General features: G+C 43.6%; 1 protein-coding gene across 2 annotated transcripts in view; it reads right to left on the reverse strand.

Annotated features, from left to right (window-relative positions):
• Positions 1-7,855: 7,855 nt before the first annotated feature.
• The window catches only part of ZSWIM9 (zinc finger SWIM-type containing 9), a 50,944-nt gene continuing 43,977 nt past the window's right edge, over positions 7,856-14,822 (reverse strand). For both annotated transcript variants that reach the window (XM_082273436.1, XM_082273435.1), the window contains exon 9: positions 7,856-8,347. In XM_082273436.1, coding sequence (XP_082129562.1) covers positions 8,324-8,347 — 24 coding nt within the window. In that variant the 3' untranslated portion in view covers positions 7,856-8,323. The remainder of the gene's footprint in view (positions 8,348-14,822) is intronic.

Consider the following 14,822-nt stretch of genomic DNA (forward strand, 5'->3'; position numbering starts at 1 on the left):
ACTCCATGGCAACATACGTATGGGAAATAACTAGCCATACACACTGGGCAACTGCTGGTCAAACATAGAAAGGTTTAATTTGCACCTTCAACTGACAAAACTTTTAAACCAAAATTAACAGAGGACAAGGAAGCATGTTCGATACAATAATGCTTTACAGATTACTTCAGGTGCCACATGCCAGGAGTGGAATGAGCAGTCAACGCCTCTGGAGGTGCCAAGCCCTTGGCTTTATAAGCCCACTGGATGGTCTGGACTATCCATGATGCAATTGACCTTGAAGAGGCACGCTTGCCCTTGTTTTCACCATAGAAGAGCACAAACAGGTGGTCAGATTGACGGAAAGGAGCCTTGACTTTCAAGTATAATTGTAGTACTTCGACTACATCCAGTGAATGGGCACTGAGATCATCTGGAGATCTGAAGGTTGGCAGGACGATTTCCTGATTGACATGAAAAACTGAGGATACCTTCGGGTTTGAACCCACAATTGGGACCTGTGATACTCGGTCAGGAAAGAACAACAAGAATGGTTCCTTACATCCTAGAGCGCTGATCTCCGACAACCGTTTGGCTGATGCAATAGCAACCAGAAATGCAGTTTTCAGAGAGAGATTCTTGATAAAGAGCGGATCTCCTTGTTCCAAGTTAGTCAGTGAGAGAAAATCTAAGACCAACGGGAGGTCCCACTTTGGGAACCTAGGTTTTCTAGGAGGTCCAAGTCTCGTAGCCCCTCTGAAGAACTGGCAAATAAGGGGATGCTTGGCCCAGGCAGTACCCGTAAAGGCGGAGATGGCCGAGACCTGGACTCGGACAGAGCTCACTGTCAAAGGTAATTCTAGACCTAACTGAAGGAAGCCAAGAACATCTTGAATCTTAGGGTCGATAAAGGAGCCAGCTATATTGGCCACATATTCCGTGAACCTGGACCAGATTCTCTCATAGACCTTGTTAGTACTAGGGTGTCTGGCATTTAGAAGTGTAGCCACAGCTCTAGCTGGGCAACCTAGGGCCTCCAATTTCCCTCTCAAGGACCAGGCCATCAGGTGCAGCTGTGCTGGACAGGGATGTAACACGGGACCCTGAGATAGGATATCGGGCCTGTCGGGCAAAGGTACCGGGTCTCGAAGACTCAATGGTAACAGTAGGGGAAACCACGGCCTCTTCGACCAGAAAGGAATGACTGCCACAATCCCTTCTCTCTCCGTCCTGAGTTTCTGCAGAATCTTGAAGATGACTGGGATTGGGGGAAAGGCGTAAGCTGTGTGGAATTCCCACCGACAGAGACTACTGGAAAATCCTTGTTTTATCAGCAATCAGCTAAGAGGATTTCTGCATCCACCTCTCATGTGTGGATGTAGGAATCTTGTCTGTGGATGCAGGAATGTGTACCAGCTTAAGTCGTTTTACCTTAATTCTCTGCCTCTAGACTAAATGAGCATTTAACCTATGCAGCAGTGAAGGCTGGTGCTGGAAGATTTTGGAGGGGCATGGGCAGGCCCCTTCAGGTCCGCACTCACCCTACGAGCAGAGCCCCCCCAGCGGTTATGGCTCACCTGGTGCTCAGCGCCACAGCTTTTGTGTTGACCCGGTCTTCTTTCAGGGTTCTGGGTCTTCGGCCTCCTGTCCTGATTGGCCGGGGCAGAAAACCGTAAGCAGATGACAAGTGTTGATTTGCTGGTATCACAAGGTGGAAGGGTTTGGGGCGCAGTGCTCTGTGCCCCGATAACAACATAAAACAGGCCAATTGGGGCCTCAGGCTCTGGTCACGTGCTTGTGAGGGGATGCATGGCCACACACATGGAGCAATTGTGCAGGCTAGAGGGGCGGCGCCCCTTATGGACTTGACCGCCACTGCCCTGCAGTACAGGAGGTTGCACTGCAAGGGTGTATTTTTTTTTTTTTTTTGCTGCAATTGGGATTTAACCCCACACGGCTGCATCATTCAGACACATAGCTCTGTGTGTCTGAATGAACTACAAGCTCCAACATAGTGGCTGTCGGCTTGTAGTTCTCAATGAACTACCATGGCGCTGTGGAGCACTGTGGTATTTCATTGAGTCTTTCTGTCAGGGAGTATCTTAAGCATATGGAATGTACGGGTAAATCCATACACTGACAGTGTTTAGGAGACCTGCATGGCATCAGCCATCTGCTGATCGATGGTGCAATGCCTTCCAGGCTCCTGCAAAAAAAAAATAATAAATGCACATTTTTGTACCTGCAAAAAAATGTGCATTTATTATTTTGTTTCAAAAGTGTACTTACCCTTTAAAGATGTTCTTAACCATATAATGGTATATGGAATAAATGGTAACCATTGACCAATTAGATTTATCAGAGTAAGATGCTGACCTATTGTTAGTCGTCAGCAATAATTCACGATCATCCTGCTGAACTTTCTTTATTGTCCTTTACAGTACATTTGCATCATAGCCCTTCTCAAGAAATTTAATTAGCAATGTCTGAGCTTGTTGTAAAAAAAATCTCTGATCAAATGCAATCAGATGAAAAAAAAACTATTTTGGGAAGCGAAGCAAGCCATGGAGGGTAGGGACAACTTATTTAAACATATTTCTTTGTCATTAAAAGAAGTAGTTGTCTAAATACACCCATCCTCCACAGATATTTTCAAGTCTAAAAAAAAATGACTTCTTTGTGGCTAGCTAAAACAAATTGTCAATAAAGTTCACCTTTGTAAAAAAAAAAATAAAAAAATAAATGCACATCTTTTTTCAGGTAAAAAAAAATGTGCATTCATAGTTCTATTAAAGAAAAAGGTTGATGACAGTTCTCGTTCCACACAAAGGTTGATCTTTTTTATGTTATTGGCTGCCAAACTTGCCATAGCTCGATCCTGGAAGTGTCCCTCAGTTCATATTGCTATGTTCAGGCGCAAAGTTTCCTGGATTATGCTCAATGAGCACCTGTCAATTAAGCTTAATGACTCTGTGCCTCAGTTTAGGAAGGTATGGGAGCCATGAGCGAGTTATGTTAAGTTTGATCTGTAGGAGTTTTCTTTTTTTTTTCTATTTATTCTGCTCAGGACCTCCTGATTCAAGATGGTATTGCAGGTTTCTCTTCTGGGCCTCTGCTTCTTTTTCTATTTTGACGTCTTTTTCCCTCTTTGGTACCTGTGGTTCAGTCTTCTTCCATTGTGCCCCCCACCTCATACTTTCCATTATCTTTTTCCTTCTCTTCCTTTAGATCTTTGAGTTGTACGCTCTGATGGTTGTAGCTAGTCCCCGTTTTTTTGCTTTATGTTAGTGTAAGGTCAACAGGGTGGGATGATGCCCCTTTTTTTTTTCTGTGTTTACTTGGGCTATTCTAGTTTTTACTTGCTTGTTTACTCTTCGAGTGTCTATGCGTTTGTTTTTCATTATGCTAAAGTTCATACTGACATTGTATTTAAGCTGTATTTTGACTGGCCTGTGTGACCCTTTTGTACAATGAAACCTTTGAATTTTAACTTTTTTTTTTCATAATAAAACAGAGTGGAAGACAAAGAAATGTGCTTTCGTTATTTTTTTTTTTTTTTTACTAGGAACCTGCAAAGCATTGCACCCACGATCAGCAGATTGCAGGTGCGATGCAGGGCTCTTGCAGACTGTCACCCTAAATATGGATGTAACATGTTACGTAAAGGCAAACTTATCCTTTAAGATCCTGCATGTAGGAATCCAAAGCATGTAAATCCCTATCCCATAGGAGAAGGATATCATCTATATACCTCCTCCACATTAGTAGCGAAGGTCTACGATAAGTAGCGACAGCATCTTCCTCCAACTTAGCCAAAAATAGATTGGCCATGCTGGGAAAAAATTTAGGCCCCAGGACCACCCCCCTATTTTGAAAATAATAATTTCCACTAAAACAAAAATAATTATGACTCATATAAAGATCTAAAAGCTGTAGCATATACTCTGATTACCCGGCCATCAAGCATCCTGTTCTAAAAAATGATCAGCTGCATCAAAGCCCAATCTTTGAGAAACCACAGAGTATAGAGGTCACATCCTGTGTATTATGTATCCTATTATGTATACAGTGCCTTGCAAAAGTATTCAACCCCCTTGAACTTTTCGACTTTTGCCACATTTCAGGCTTCAAAACAAAGATATAAAACTGTAATTTTTTGTGAAGAATCAACAACAAGTGGGACACAATCATGAAGTGGAACGAAATTTATTGAATATTTCAAACTTTGTTAACAAATAAAAAATGGAAAAATTGGGCGTGCAAAATTATTCAGCCCCTTTACTTTCAGTGCAGCAAACTCTCTCAGTGATCCAATGTTGACCTAAATGACTAATGATGATAAATAGAATCCACCTGTGTGTAATCAAGTCTCTGTATAAATGCACCTGCACAGTGATAGTCTCAGAGGTCCGTTTAAAGCGCAGAGAGCATCATGAAGAACAAGGAACACACCAGGCAGGTCCGATATACAGTTGTGGAGAAGTTTAAAGCCAGATTTGGATACAAAAAGATTTCCCAAGCTTTAAACATCCCAAGGAGCACTGTGCAAGCGATAATATTGAAATGGAAGGAGTATCAGACCACTGCAAATCTACGAAGACCTGGCCGTCCCTCTAAACTTTCAGCTCATACAAGGAGAAGACTGATCAGAGATGCAGCCAAGAGGCCCATGATCACTCTGGATGAACTGTAGAGATCTACAGCTGAGGTGGGAGACTCTGTCCATAGGACAACAATCAGTCATATACTGCACAAATCTGGCCTTTATGGAAGAGTGGCAAGAAGAAAGCCATTTCTTAAAGATATCCATAAAAAGTGTTATTTAAAGTTTGCCACAAGCCACCTGGGAGACACACCAAACATGTGGAAGAAGGTGCTCTGGTCAGATGAAACCAAAATCAAACTTTTTGTCAACAATGCAAAACGTTATGTTTGGCGTAAAAGCAACACAGTTCATCACCCTGAACACACAATCCCCACTGTCAAACATGGTGGTGGCAGCATCATGGTTTGGACCTGCTTTTCTTCAGCAGGGACAGGGAAGAGGGTTAAAATTTATGGGAAGATGGATGAAGACAAATACAGGACCATTCTGGAAGAAGACCCGATGGAGTCTGCAAAAGACCTGAGACTGGGACGGAGATTTGTCTTCCAACAAGACAATGATCCAAAACATAAAGCAAAATCTACAATGGAATGGTTCACAAATAAACATATCCAGGTGTTAGAATGGCCAAGTCAAAGTCCAGACCTGAATCCAATCGAGAATCTGCGAAAAGAACTGAAAACTGCTGTTCACAAACACTCTCCATCCAACCTCATCTGAGCTCGAGCTGTTTTGCGAGGAGGAATGGGCAAAAATTTCAGTCTCTCGATGTGCAAAACTGATAGAGACATAACCCAAGCGACTTACAACTGTAATCGCAGCAAAGGTGGTGCTTCAAAGTATTAACTTAAGGGGGCTGAATAATTGTGCACGCCCAATTTTTTTGTTTTTTGTTAAAAAAGTTTGAAATATCCAATAAATTTCGTTCCACTTCATGATTGTGTCCCACTTGTTGATTCTTCACAAAAAATTACAGTTTTATATCTTTATGTTTGAAGCCTGAAATGTGGCAAAAGGTCGAAAAGTGCAAGGGGGCCTAATACTTTCGCAAAGCACTGTATATAGCATTTATTGATATATCATGTTTTGAGCCTTGCAGAGTGTTATGTAGCCCTTACATTCTGCAATATTGTTCACCTCACCCTGTGAGTAGTGCTACAAGTCCCTTCTCCAGCTCCTGAATCCTCCTCTGCTCACAAGGGAGGTGAGAGGACACACAAAGGGAAGAGCTGGTAAAGTTTTGTAGAGTCAAAAGTGGCTAGAGGACACCAAGCCTTCGCCCCAAAGATCTGCTGCATATGGTCCATGCAAAGCAGGGTTGCCAGCCCCCAATGACTCTTTGGTCTCTTACGGACAACCTCAAAACAGTTTCAAACCCCCAAAATAAAAATGCAATACACTGCAGCCTACCAATCATTAGATGTGGCTGCATTAATTTTCTTTTTTAATCCTTTTTTCCTAGTGATCTGACCAGTAACACACCTCCTGTATTAAGAGTGCCACCATTCTGTATCAGTAGATCGCGAGTGCAATGTTAGGCTCCTGTAGACACTTCCTCCAGCTTTCCATCTGTACCTCAGTATGGGCTTTCAGGTGGAAAGCTTGAGGAAGTGTGAGTAGCCTAAGGCCCCTTTCACACATGCTGTCCGTTTGTCCGTTTTTCATCCATCCGTTGACGGATGAAAAACGGACATCAATGCATCTCTATGTAAAAACGGATGACAACTGATGATCATCAGTTAACATCCGTTTTCATCCACTTCCGTCAATGTCCGTTTTTTTGAACGGATGAATGCCCTATTTTTCATCCGTCAAAAAAACGGATCGGACGAAAAACGGATGACAACGGATGAAAAACGGATGTCAACTGATGACAACGGATGACAACGGATGAAAAACTGATGTCAACTGATGACAACGGATGAAAAACGGACGACAACGGATGAAAAACGGATAACAACTGATGAAAAACGGATAACAACTGATGAAAAACGGATGAAAAACGGATAACAACTGACGAAAAACGGATGAAAAACTGATGACAACTGACGAAAAACGGATGAAAAACTGATGAAAAATGGATGAAAAACTGATACATTTGACGTGACTGAACTGATGAACTGAACGGACTGTATGTGTGAAAGGGGCCTAAAGCAGTCTACACAATTTTTTTTTTCCAACTTCCTTTAGATTTAGCTTTAACTATGTAGTGCAAGGGCCTGCCTGATTGCTGGCTTCTGGCTCTTATCCTGATTTATACAGTACATACTCAGACTTTGTGGTTCAGCGTATGTGTCTCTATACCAATTTCTACAAATATGGGCTGTGTGGTGCAGTGTTTGCAGCTTTCACCAATTTATACATACAAGAGCTGCACAAACTCTCTATCAGTTTATACATGCACAGGTTGTGTGGCGCAACGGGTGTAGCTTCTGCCAATTTATACACACATGGGCTGTGTGTCAGTATGCATGCCTCATACCAATATATATGCATATGGGATGTGTGGTGCATTGGGCATGGCTCTTATACCGTTCTATGTACATACATGATCTGGGTGGTAGTGGCGTGTGTGTGTCTTTTATATTGATATAAACATACATAGTCTGTGTAGGATAGTGTGTTCTGCTCGTATACCCATTGTAGAAGGGACCCAGTATTTCTTTGCCAAAACAGTTTCTACCTTACCTGCTTCCAATTTTTGCAGCGCATATCCAGCTTGGTGTACATTCTTCAACGCTTCGGGTGGCAGCTGGGATTAACTCCTCTGCACATGAACACAAGTTATATCATCCCAGGCTGGTCAATCAAGATCAGGGAAGATAACTAACCCAGAAGACCAGGTGACTATGTCAGCAGTTTTCTTTAATTCTTTGGTTGAGTTAGTGGTTTTTATTCAGGGGGCACAGTAATAAGTAGCTATCTATATTATTCTACACAGTAATAAGTTTACCTTGCATTTTAATGTAAGGTCAGATTGGAACACAATTTGGAATAAGACATTCCAGGTTACTTATCCTGCAGTTGTATGTCATTGTTCAGCAAGTATGCTAGCTGCACTGCCTACAGTATATTGTGCAAATGGATGGTACAGAAAGCATTAGCAAAGGAGGAATGGGATATGAGCATGACAAAATGAAACAGCAAGCATATAAAATGTGAAAAATGTATAAAGTAATTACTTAAAGGTGAATTTTACTATAATGAATCAAAGCAAATACACAATTTTCTTTCTTGAAAGACCAAGCACATAACAGCAGTCATGATTAATTTACTTGTAAAATATATACTTTTCTTTAATAATGGAAAAAAGGAACACTTAAATAAAAATTTAGGAGAAAATACTAAACATTATTAATTCCCGGGAACACCTATGCATAGCATAAAATGTCCCTTACTGAATGTTTGAATAAAAGCAAATATTTACATGGAAAAGCCCCTAAAGTAACTACACACATTAGCATTAGCTTTCTAACAGAATAGCATTTTTCTAAGGGGAAAGAAAGACTCCAACAACAGCATCTGGAAAACAATCTATATTTACATGCACTCCCAAAATACTGACTATAGAGAGGAGAAAGACTCGTAGAAAGTTAACAGTAAATCAGAGGCTGTGTCAGGTGACCTGACAAGCCCAATGCCATGATCATGTTCAGAGATGACAGACTCCATTCATGCTTCAGATCAACCAGAAAACACAGCAAGCGCAGGATGGACATGAGTCGAACGAAGTGTCAGTTAACACATTTGGTCCGTTTGCTTCTGTTGGGACAGATGGAAGATGAAATAGCGTAAGTACAAATTGTTGAAATAGAAACAAAAAAAAAAAACCCTAATGTTTTGTATGCATTAAATCTAATCATTAAATGTTTTAAAATGTAAGTGTGAGCAAAAACCAGAGTTTTAGGAAATATACAACAGCTGCACTTGATCCATTCGCTTAGTTATAATGCTTGATTGCATTCCTAAAACTAAAAACATATCTCACGATCTGCCAGTAATAATGTCACTTCTACTTGCTATAGTCAGGTGTCAAAGCTGCAAAACAGCTTCTGAATTTTTCCCAGCATTGTCATCCATCTTTCAGGGCTTGTTCAAAGCACAATCCCTACATTTAATGAGTGTTGTCACATGCATGTTTACAAGTCTTTTTAACCCCTTCATGACCAAGGGTAAACTGAACACCCAAACCCAATTTTGCAACTTTGACACGTGTTAGTAAAACTGTGCATATGATCGCAAACTACTTTGTGTATCCAGGTAGATTTTACCTTGTTTTTTTTCCCAGGACACATTAGGCTTTCATTTATTTTACCAAGTGGTACAGGGAACTGCATTGTCTCCCACACTCAATGTTCATGTGTCATAAAAATGACACACTGGTACGTCTAGCGACTGCTCATTGCTATAAACCAGGAATCCTCACACTACGGCCCTCCAGCTGCTGTGGAACTACACATCCCATGAGGCATTGTAAAACTCTGACATTCACAGACATGACTAGGGATGATGGGAGTTGTAGTTCCCAAACAACTGGAGGGCGTAGTTTGAAGACCCCTGCTATAAACCTTCTCCAAGATATATGTAGTAAACACTAATGGATAGAATGCACAGACCTAGGGATGGAACATAATATGGAATCCTCACCAAACCAATCATCTGATCTAAAGCTTCAAAGTCTTGGCAGCTGTAAAGTAATCTGGTAACAGATAGACTGTGCCAGGCACATATTATGGAAACATAGCCGGGAGACCTTGCTTTGGCTGCTTCTGTGACTGTTCACAAAAGTGTGTTAAAGCCTATAGCGGAAAGAAGACTTCTATTCAGCTGGGTCAACCAAACAGAATAGAGGGCGTTTTCTTCCCTTTTCAGGTCTGGCTGAATATGTGACACATGAGTGCTGAGACACCCAGACTTCTGGTATACTAACTGGAAGTAACATCAGTGAGAACCCCATAAACATAGATATGTACCAAGTTGCTGCAAACATTCAAGATTTATCTAAATTTAGAGGATACATTTACCTACAGTACATGTGCCACCCGTTTGTTCCCAATGCTGCAGCTCTCTCCCTGTGGCAGCAGTACAGGAAGAAGTTTTCCGTACTAGCTGTCACTTTTTAAAATCAGCGCGCCCGTGTTGGGCTCCGCACACACGGCCGTGTCATTCATTCACACAGCTCTTGTGTGTGAATGAACTACAAGCCCCGACTTCTTTTGCAGCTCTCGCCTTGTAGTTCTCAATTAACTACCACAGCGCCGTAGAAAGCTGTGGTAGTTTATTGATGTGTTCCTATCAGTGTATATGCCTGCCTGACCGGGATGTTTGGGCACACAGATACGCTGAGAGATCTGAAGGAGACCTGCATGGCACCAGCGATCAGCGAGTCTTTTTGCACAATCTCCTTTACATTTACAAAGTAATAGTCTAATGGATCTGAGGACATCAAGCACAAAGCCTGAAGACATTTGGCCACAGGCCCACCATACAACTCTTCTACATACACACAGGGTTTGATTTACTTAAAGTGGAAAGTGCAAAATCTGGTTCAATTCTGCATACAAACCAATCAGCTCCCAGGTTTTATTGTTGAAACTTAACTGAATAAGCTGAAATTATAAGCTGTCTGGTTACCAAGCACAGCTGCATCAAATTTTGCACTCTTCAGTTTTAGTAAATCAACCCCACAGTTCCCAAAAGTTCTTCTTTTATTAAAAAGAAATTGTATTTGAAAAACATTAGCAAACTCAAATTGTATATAGTTTTATCCAGCAGTGCACACCAGGTATGTGGTTTACACATATAAAACTAAGTTTTCAAAAGACAATTATTTCATTCTATGCCAAGCTAAGTGTTAGGGTGAGAAGTAAAGCCATGGTACACCATCAGTTTTTTTTTTTGTTCAACCCATCGGGCTAAAAAAAAAAAAAAAAAAAAACTGAGGAGCTCTATGTATCTAGTATGAAAGGAGCACAGTAATAAAATAGCATAAAACCACAAAATAAGCTTGGGGGTGAATTCACACAACATTGAAGAGCTGCCAGAGTAAATTACTGCATCACGACTCTTGTTTTTTTTGTACAACAGTGCGATGCTTTGCATGATTGTACATTGCCGAGCAATTCAGCATGGTGCGTTGCAATAAAATGCAGCATATCTGTATTTTAGCGCAGCCATAGGCTGCATTGCAGTGTGAATGGGACACCGGAAACAGTTGTTGTTTCCTGTGTGTCCCTGTGGTGAAAGACATTGTACCATACAGTAAAACGTCTGTCATGGCATATAGTGTGAATTAACCTTTACTGAATTTAAAACCAGAAACCTACAAAACATCCAATTTTGTCTTTTTCACATTTTCCTTCTTCACAGGTCACTAACTTCCATAATCACCCAAGTGAAGCAGAAAATGAGTTGGCTCTTCCCTAATGAAAAAAAGTGTGGTGACTCCTAACCACTCCATCTCCAAATTCACTCGGTTCTGGACACTCTGGATCGGCCATCATCTTCTAAGCCCACTTTGGTTGTAGGCTATAAGACCTCTCTGACAGATAAGTCACCAGCCTCAATGCTATGTCTGTTGGGATCCATCCCCAGTTTCCACGCTCTCCCCCCCCCCCTTGCCTCTTCCCCGACCATCTCTCTTTCCCTTTTTTGCTTTCACTCCTCTTCTTTTTTGGCTTTTCTACCACTTATGGAAGGACAAGCAGCCCAGAACAGAACCTTGTGCCCACTACTGTATTCACCTTTTTATTGACCATCTTCATTATACACACCAATGCCTTAGGAGTAGGGGATACTCCCAATACATAACCGATGGTCACTTTCAGTCATTTTAGCTCATTAGAAGGGCAATTATGCGACTTCTCCCACTGAGGTCACTTGCATTATATTGCTAGTGGCTGAGCAAACAAGTAAAAATGTGATAGCTATACAAAACATGATTTTCAGGTAACTTAATAGCTTAGGATGTGTATTAAATGAAAATTACAATAATGATTTTCTTGAAGGTAACATTCAAATTAGAAAAGTAGACTGGATCAACGGACTTCAGCTTGTTCACTGTAATCTCGGTCTGCCATATTACTTTGACCCTATAGCACTACATGCTCCATTATAGATCAAGAGGAGCCACTGTACTAACTATCCAATGTTAGTACAGTTATCTTCCCTTCTGTGCTTTTGTGTTCTGACAGGGGGATGGCCCCCCTGCCAGAACACTGTCAGCGTTATCAGCCATTGGCTGAGAGCGCTGATCAGGAGTCATTTAGCAGACCTTTTTCGGTCATGAGCCATTTCGGCCAGCTTGTGTCGCGCTGGCTGCTATACACACAGGCTGAATGTCGGCTGGTTTCTATTGAACTGGCCGATATTGGGCCTGTGTGTACTAGGCTTTAGATGGATTAAAAGATATAAATGGCCTTTACATAAGTGACTAACAATTGATTTGGGGGGCACAGAAAAACTGAATTTTTGTAAAATCTTACCTGTAAAATTCCTTTCTCTGAGTCCTCCGACAGTCGCCGCCTCCTCTAAGTCATCACTATTGGGTATTGTCCACCTATCCGTAGGAATAGCTAGGCATATAGACTTAGTCAAAAGACAAAAGGCATTAGCATATACACACCCACGGGGGCTGTCCCATCTGGTCAATACCCCCCCTGCATCACCACTCCCAACTGAGTTTTGGTAGTATAGCAGTAGGTAATAAGAACCCCAAAAGAGGGGCGGGGGCGGCGACTGTCGGAGGACTCAGAGAAAGGAATTTTACAGGTAAGATTTTACAAAAATTCCGTTTTCTCTTACATCCTCCGACAGTCGCCACCTCCTCTAAGTCATCACTATTGGGATGTCCCAAAGCAGAATAGACATGAGGGGTGGGAGACGCAACCGTAGAAAAGGCAACGCAGTACCCACATCAGAGAAAGGAATCTTACATGTACCGTAAGAACCAACTGGGCAACAGAAAAAAACTATGCTCAACAGGAGCAACAGCCCAGGAAAGCAAATGCCAACAGCCAGGGACCCAGAGACAAAATGCAAGGGTCCATCATGGCACTGCCGCACTGAGAACTTTGCGGCCAAAAGAAGCATCAGCTGATGCCTGAACGTCTACTTTGTAGAACTTGGAAAAAGTGTGCACCGACGACCAAGTCGCCGCCTTGCACACCTGGGCCACGAGGCCCGATGCCAACAGGCCCAGGAAGTACTCAAAGACCTGGTAGAGTGCGCCTTAACAGGGAAGGGCGGAACCCGTTCCTTCAAGGCATAGGCCTGCTCAACGGTCTGTCTGATCTACTTGGCAATAGTCGCTGCCGATGCAGCCATGCCCTTCCGAGGTCCCTCAGTAAGGACAAAGAGAGTCCGCCTTCTGAAAGGATTCCGTAGACTTCAGGTAAACCCTGATCGCCCTGACAACATCCAAGGAATGCAAAGCAATCTCCTTTGGATGTTTAGGCTTTGTACAAAGTGAAGGCAAGGCAATTTCCTCATTAAGGTGGAACTCAGTGATCACCTTGGGAAGAAAGGACGGGGGTGTTCTCAACACCACCTTATCCTTGTGGATTATCAAGTAAGGGGAGCGGCAAGACAACCCTGCCAGGGTATCCTCAGTAGGAACCAAGGTAGCTTTGTTCAGCACAGCCACAGTGTGATCTACCTGTGGAGGCACACACCATCGCGATTCCGTAGCCGGCGCAAAAGGATAAAGCAATTTGAACCGACTAGGTACCAGGAATGGACATTTTAACGTGCGCCACATTTCATCAACAGTGTAATGGAATTCAGCTGGGCAGGGAAAAACCTGCGCAGACTTGCGGGTCCTGTGCGTCCCAAAAGAGGACACAACTCCCGGAGGACTGGGCTCGTCCTCCAAATGTAAGGTATCTTTAACCGAAATAATCAACTCATCCATGGTCGGCCGTTCTTCGAGTGACCCTGGGGAGGATGTATCAACACCCTCCACCTCAGCCTCCCCCTCAGACCCCGGGGGGGTCTAAGGATGAGCGGGACCCTGAAAAGGGCACGCTCGCAGCAGCAGCAGCATCCATTTTCCCATCTGAATCAGAAGAGAGAGACAGCCTGGGCCGTTTTCTCGCAGCTCGTTCAGACATCAGCATTTCCATATTTGCCACTAAAGTCGCAACCACAGCAGCCAGATTAGGTCGCAGCGGGGCCACAGGAGAACTGGGGCCCCCCACTAAAGCTGGAGGAAACTTGCTTTCCTGAGAATCCACGGCTCAAGACAATGACAAACTACAGTGCAAAAAAGTAGTGTACTGTCCCCTTAAATAGCGCTGCGGAGTGCGCAGCCCACCGCTACTGTCACAGCTATGAAGACCCCCAAAAGGAGAAAGAAACTGAGCCAGAAGCAGTATACAGAGGAAGACAGAGAGATAAACTGCAGAGCCCGCAGATCGTTGCTACCTGTGTCCTTGCTGCCTGAGAGGAAAAGGAAATGCTGCTGGAGGGGGCTGGCTATAAGCCAGACCCCAGGGAAAATGGCTGCCCCATAGGGATGCATAGGAGGCTACGCCAAGATGGCCGCCGACATGCGGCCGAACCGATCGTTCCACCGCCCACAAAATGGCGGCGGATGGCGCCAAAATGAGCTGTATACTCGCCCCAGAGGGGCTATACATGTGTGCATAGTAAAAACATGGCGGACGGCGCGATTGTACCCCCGCAGCGGTCGCCGCCCAACACACAAGTCTGTACCCCCAAACATGCACCTAAGGTGACACAGGGACAGGGACCCCCGGCAAACATCCAGATCTGCATACAGCGAACCCTGCAGGGATCGCACAGGGAGTCACACAGGCACAGACATGGGGACACACAGCAACACAGACTGCCACCCCAGGCAGAGGCCCCACACAGAAAGGCACTTACCTGTACCCGATGGCGTGGGGGAGCCTCTATGCACGGATAAACCTCTGTCCTCATCTGACAGGGAGTGCCGTGAGCCAGGGACATGACGCTGCAGTACCGCAGACAAGTCCTGTGAGGTAGCCACCTCACGGCTGCATCCCTGCAGCGAACAGGGATGGGTCGTTCTTAATGCCAGGGCGAACCATAGCTAAACGCTCGATGGTGGGCTGGGGGTCCATCTGACCCTCTGTGCCCTGGAGAACCAGGGCGGCCAGTCCGAATCCCAGCACCGCATGATCCATCTTCATCCGAAGAATAAACTAACACTAAAGCTGACAAAATAAACAGCTAGTAAAGTGAGAGAAAAAAA

Source organism: Pelophylax lessonae, assembly GCF_965119305.1.
Source record: "Pelophylax lessonae genome assembly, chromosome: 12".
Classification (NCBI taxonomy): Eukaryota; Metazoa; Chordata; class Amphibia; order Anura; family Ranidae; genus Pelophylax; species Pelophylax lessonae.